We start from the raw sequence: 6,305 nt of genomic DNA on the forward strand, positions 1-6,305 counted from the left end.
CGTTACATCTTTGTATTGACCATTTTCTTCCTCCATTTTTCATTCTATCTTGGTAAAGAGCCTCTCATCCCTTAGATGCACCGAGCCCTTCTAGTTCACTCCCATGCTTCTTGTTCCACCAGAGTACTCTTACATAGCTCTTGGTACCTCAGATGCACTGAGTCCGTCGGCTCCTTTCCTGTGCCATCCTTCTTGCTCACTTGCGTTTTTTGTCAAGGTTCGCCATCTAAATATTACGTGTGATCTCCTAAGTTTCGTACACTTAGACACGCGTGTTCAATACCACAGGACCTAATTTCAGCTTTTTTGACTATACATCAAAACTCCACTCGGGTACTAACAATCTTCCTCTTTTTATGTAGGTCAAACTAAGTTTAAAATTAGGAAAAAAATAATACTCATAATAAAACCATGAACAAGCATAATGCAGTAACAAATAATAATATATACTCCCCCTGCATGTATGTATAATTTCTAATATTTAATTTCTCACCCTTTTGACAACAACAAAAATACTAGGGTTGAGAGAGAAAAAATAAAAAAATATGATACTAATTCTTCGGATCATAAAAAAAATTTAACCAGATAAAGATCAGAGTCCTTAACCATGAAAAATTAATTTTCACCAAAAATGTATTTTAATTAATTTTTAAATTTCAAAATGCATTATTTTCATTTGATAATGCAATTGTTCAAAAATTTTGAGATTTTATATGCTCATAGAAAACATATCATATGTCTTCAAAAAAATAATTTTTTATAAGAAATTCATACAAAACATTCAAAAAATTATTTTTGCATATCAAGTCAACCATAATTTCAATAAAAAAATAATTTCTTAGTTGAAAAAAAAATAATTTATCAAAATTTATTTTGGAATCCAAAATAAATTTACATTTACTAGATTTATTAAATTTTTTAAAAAATAAGCCTTTTTGGTACTTTTTTAATTTGGCCTCTGAAATTTTGATAATTATATTTTGGTCTTCTATATCGTGATCCTGGTCGAAATTTTATTCTTTGTTTCTTTAACATGATATTTAAATTATGTGAACTAATAAAAAAAATTTCTAATTCTTTTTGAATTTCTATTTGTTCCCTTAATTTTGCATTTTCATCCTTTATTTTTTTTAGTTTATCTTTAGAGTATGAAGTAGCCAATTTGTTCTCTAGCTCAGTGTTAGTTTATTTTAAATCCATATAACTTCCTAACTTTACATAATGACCAAGATAACTTTTTTATTGCATCGTAAAGTTGATCGGAAGGCAGGTTACGTACCTCAATTACCGTTTCAGTTTTTGTCGATTGAGGCTCCCTCTACATGATTGCTTTCGTCATTGGATCCTACTTCTGACTCTTCTTCTTATATCGCCATCAATGCAAGTTCAGCTATTTGCTCTAACTCTGACTCTTCTGAAGACTTATCCCAAGTTGCTTTTAGATTCTTGTATTTGGATTTTGATTTTTCTTTCCCTTTTTCTTTGGGCTTCTGCTTGAGTTTAGGATAGTTATCCTTGATGTGACATTCTTCATCACAGTTGAAGCACCTCACTCTTCTTTTCTCTTTTCTTCTTAGTAGTCTTGAGGCCTGTTTCTTATCAAAGTTATTAGTTTTAAATTTTTTTTGTTTTTCTTACCAAGTATGCTTCTTCATCCAGCTCCAAGGATGTGTCCAAATTTGAATCGCCCTTCTTAGCTAGCAGAGTGATGTTGTTGTATGGTAGTTCTATGTCTTTAAACCTTGCACATCAAGATTCATATAATTCTAAGGTCGAAAATAATTCTTCTAATGTGCTTACCCTTAAGTTCTTCGAGATGTAATATGAGTCCACTATTGAAGAGCATTCTTGGGTTCCTGGAAATGCATTTAATGCATATCTAAGAGTGTCTCGATTTGTCACTATTTCTATTAGGTTGTTGAGGCTGGTGATTAATTCTTTAAGTTTTGCATGTAGTTACGCCACCTTTTCTCCCTTTTCTAATCAGAGGTGAGTTAGTTGATTTCTCAGTAAATCTCTTCTAGCTAGTTTTATTTCTGAGGTCCCTTCGTGAAGTTCTAAGAACTTTTCCCAGAGGTCTTTCGCTAAGGTGTAGTGGCCTATCCGGTTGAGTTCCTACATGGGTAAAACATTTAGGAGATGGAACTCTGCCTTACCATTGATTGTGAACTGGTCTTGTTGCTTTTTGGTCCATCGTAGTTCATTAAGTTCTTCTCCATCCTTGTTCCTGAGCACTTCGAAACCATTTTCATTACACAACATTATTTCAAAATCTGTTTTGAAGAATACCTCCATTTTTCTCTTCTAAATGGTGAATTTGTCCTCGAACTTTGGTGGGTGAATGTTTGCTCCAGCCATTCCTCCCAATCTAGTTGCTTAGTTGGGGGTTAGTCCTTCTGAGTGGTCCGGTTCTGATACCAATTGAAAGTTCAGCGGAAGTTTTTCGTGGATCGCTAGCGGGAGGAGTGAAGATCAACCTGCAAAAAAATGACCTCTTTCTTTTGCTAATGTTTTAACAAGGACATACTAATTTAAATATAACATAAATATGAAATAAAATATAAGGCAAGGGATTTACTTGGTTACAACCCTCGATTGTTAGTCCAAGACTATGAAAGTGCTTATCAAAAATCTCCTTGTCAGAAATACTTTAGAGGTAGAGAAATCTCGTACAACGGTTGAATGTAGACTAATAATAAACTGAATGAAATAGATAATTCAAGTGTGTGTATTCTACATCGAGCTTCAGTCTATTTATAGCCTTCACCTCAATCTAACTATTGTGCTGATGTGAGACACTTTCGAGCGCTTGGAAGCCTTTCGGGCGCTTGGATTTGTCGATCCTAATCCTATCTATCAACGATCCGCTAAAGTGACAATCTAAATGTGCTCACTTGGCTACCAGGATTCATAAACTCTAGTACTTATCCTGGAGGTCTAGAGTTCGAATCCTGGGGGAGGCAAAAATCCACTGGCCAGGGGTGGAAAGTCCTAGTGAGTAACGACACGGTCGAGGGTCGTCGATTGACGACATAGGGGTCGCCAAGGGGGCCGCTAGTTGGGCCGCCCAAGGGACCGCCGATTGGGCCGCCAATTGGGCCGCTAGTTGGGCCGCCCAAGGGGCCGAGGGGCCGGGTCGTTACAATAAAAAGGCGCCTTTTTATTGTAACGACCCGGCCCCTCGGCCCCTTGGGCGGCCCAACTCAACTAGCGGCCCAATCGGCGGTCCCTTGGGCGGCCCAACTAGCGGCCCCCTTGGCGACCCCTATGTCGTCAATCGACGACCCTCGGCCGTGCCGTTACTCACTAGGTCTTTCCACCCCTGGCCAGTGGATTTTTGCCTTCCCCAGGATTCGAACTCTAGACCTCCAGGATAAGTACTAGAGTTTATGAATCCTGGTAGCCAAGTGAGAAGTGCTCACTTGGCTACCAGAGATTCATAAACTCTAGTACTTATCCTGGAGGTCTAGAGTTCGAATCCTGGGGAAGGCAAAAATCCACTGGCCAGGGGTGGAAAGACCTAGTGAGTAACGGCACGGCCGAGGGTCGTCGATTGACGACATAGGGGTCGCCAAGGGGGCCGCTAGTTGGGCCGCCCAAGGGACCGTCGATTGGGCCGCCAATTGGGCCGCTAGTTGGGCCGCCCAAGGGACCGCCGATTGGGCCGCCAATTGGGCCGCTAGTTGGGCCGCCCAAGGGGCCGAGGGGCCGGGTCGTTACAATAAAAAGGTGCCTTTTTATTGTAACGACCCGGCCCCTCGGCCCCTTGGGCGGCCCAACTAGCGGCCCAATTGGCGGCCCAATCGGCGGTCCCTTGGGCGGCCCCGACTAGCGGCCCCCTTGGCGACCCCTATGTCGTCAATCGACGACCCTCGGCCGTGCCGTTACTCACTAGGTCTTTCCACCCCTGGCCAGTGGATTTTTGCCTTCCCCAGGATTCGAACTCTAGACCTCCAGGTTAAGTACTAGAGTTTATGAATCCTGGTAGCCATCTCACTTGGCTACCAGGATTCATAAACTCTAGTACTTATCCTGGAGGTCTAGAGTTCGAATCCTGGGGAAGGCAAAAATCCACTGGCCAGGGGTGGAAAGACCTAGTGAGTAACGGCACGGTCGAGGGTCGTCGATTGACGACATAGGGGTCGCCAAGGGGGCCGCTAGTTGGGCCGCCCAAGGGGTCGAGGGGCTGGGTCGTTACAAAGGGTCTAGATGACTCACAATCCGGGCGCCTGGAACTTCTCCGGGCGCATGGACTCCGCTGACATGGACTCCATCCTCATCTGCTTTGATAACGGCTCATGTTAACATGAATTGGATATCTGGGCACCTAGAGTAGATTAGGGCGCTTGGACTTTAGGGCGCTTGGATTGGATCCAGAGACACTTGGAATGTCGGGGCGCCTAGATTAAATCCAGGTGTCTAGAATGGTCAACTTCTTGTTGACCATTTTCTTCCTCCATTCTTCATTCTGCATTAGTCACTTTGCGTAGTCTTCCTCCCAACCTCTCATCCTTTGGATGCTCTTAGCCCTTCCGACTTGCTCCCGTGCATCCTACTCATTCCGTCGGAGTACTCTTCTGTAGCTCTTCGTACCTCAGATGCACTGAGTCCATCGGCTCCTTCCCCGTGCCATCCTTCTCACTCGCTTGCATCTTCTACCAAAGTTCACCATCTGGATATTATGTGTAATCTTCTAAGTCCCTGTACACTTAGACACACATGTCAAATACCACAAGACCTAATTTCAGACTTATTTGACTATACATCAAAACTCCATTGGGGTACTAACAAATTATGCGTGGGATGAACCATATTTGCAAAAATTTTATAATGACCAGATTATTACATGATATATTTCTGATTTTAAGTTTCAGTCTGTATTATCATTCTGTCATTCTCTTGCATGTGGTGGACACTTTGATTCCTAGCAGATTATTAGAAAAGTGTTGGAGTCTAGATTATATTGGCCTACCCTGTTTCGTGATGCATGTAACTTCTATAAATCTTGTGATCAGTGTCAACGAACTAGAAATATAGGACGTAGGAATGAAATATCTCGACAAAGTATGTTGTTTTGTGAGATTTTCAATGTATGGGGTATTGACTTCATAGGTCCATTTCCAGTCTCTTTTGGATTTGCATATATTTTATTGGTAGTTGCTTATGTTTCTAAATGGGTGGAGGTCATCCCTACTAGGACTGATGATTCTTCAGTTGTTTTGAATTTTATCAGGTCTCATATATTTTACAGATTTGGAGTACCTAGGATGATCATCGGTGATCAAGGATATCACTTTTGCAACAGACATATGAAGGCCCTGCTAAGTATGTATGGGATATTATATAAGATTTCTACTCCTTATCGTCCCTAGACAAATGGTCAAGTTGAGGTATCGAATAGAGAAGTCAAATTGATCTTGGAGAAGACAATGGGATCAAACAAGAATGATTGGAGCAAGAGGCTCGAGGATGCATTGTGGGCTTATCGGATAGCCTATAAGACTCCTATAGGTATGTCTCCGTATAGGATCATCTTCAGCAAAGCATGTCACTTGCTAGTGGAGATAGAGCATAAGGCCTATTGGGCAGTGAAAGCATGCAACCTGGACACTGACAAAGCTGGAATGGAAAGGAAACTACAGCTTCAGGAATTGAGGAAATTAGATTAGATGCTTATGAGAACTCTTGCATATACAAGGAAAAGACTAAAGGCTTTCGTGACAAGCACATTGTGCCAAGGGAGTTCCAGATTGATGATAAAGTACTCTTGTATAAGTCTTGTCTCAGATTCATGAACGGTAAGTTGAGATCCAGATGGGAGGGTCCTTACATTGTTACTGATACTTTCTCTTATGGTGTTATCGAGATACATGAGACTTCTACACGTAGAACTTTTACAGTGAATGGTTACTATTATGGGTATTATGATCTGGCTCACAAAGGCCAGTCGTAGACCGAGACACGTCAGATAAGGGAAGGGGACTTGTCCAAAGCACAGATAGAGGGAGACCTGCTTGTTACGGTTGACTTGATCGGTTGGTTGACATATCCATAATAATCGTAACAGGATCCGCAGATATTACATCTCCGTATACACCAAATCCTCACCTACAGAGATTCTCCTTAATTAATTATAAGACAACCCGCATACGATCTACACTATATAATCTCCTTCCTACACGAAGATACAGGTATGCGCAGAAACACTTTTCCTCTATAGTTTTTCTTCTTCTTTCCGGAACTAACTTGAGCATCGGAGGGGTCAAGCCAGGGCATCCCTAGTCTTCCATCTCATCGTTTGTGTG

The 6,305-nt window shown here is 41.5% G+C and overlaps 1 protein-coding gene across 1 annotated transcript; it reads left to right on the forward strand.

Annotated features, from left to right (window-relative positions):
- Nucleotides 1–5,429: 5,429 nt before the first annotated feature.
- On the forward strand, nucleotides 5,430–5,953 carry LOC141840129 (uncharacterized). Its single transcript, XM_074728031.1, has 2 exons — nucleotides 5,430–5,511; nucleotides 5,643–5,953. Exons 1-2 carry the CDS (start codon nucleotides 5,430–5,432, stop codon nucleotides 5,951–5,953), a joined length of 393 nt encoding a protein of 130 aa, XP_074584132.1.
- Nucleotides 5,954–6,305: the final 352 nt, after the last annotated feature.

Source organism: Curcuma longa, chromosome 11, assembly GCF_044706935.1.
Source record: "Curcuma longa cultivar G26 ecotype Majalengka, Jawa Barat chromosome 11, ITB_CL_G26_1.1, whole genome shotgun sequence".
Taxonomy (NCBI): domain Eukaryota; kingdom Viridiplantae; phylum Streptophyta; class Magnoliopsida; order Zingiberales; family Zingiberaceae; genus Curcuma; species Curcuma longa.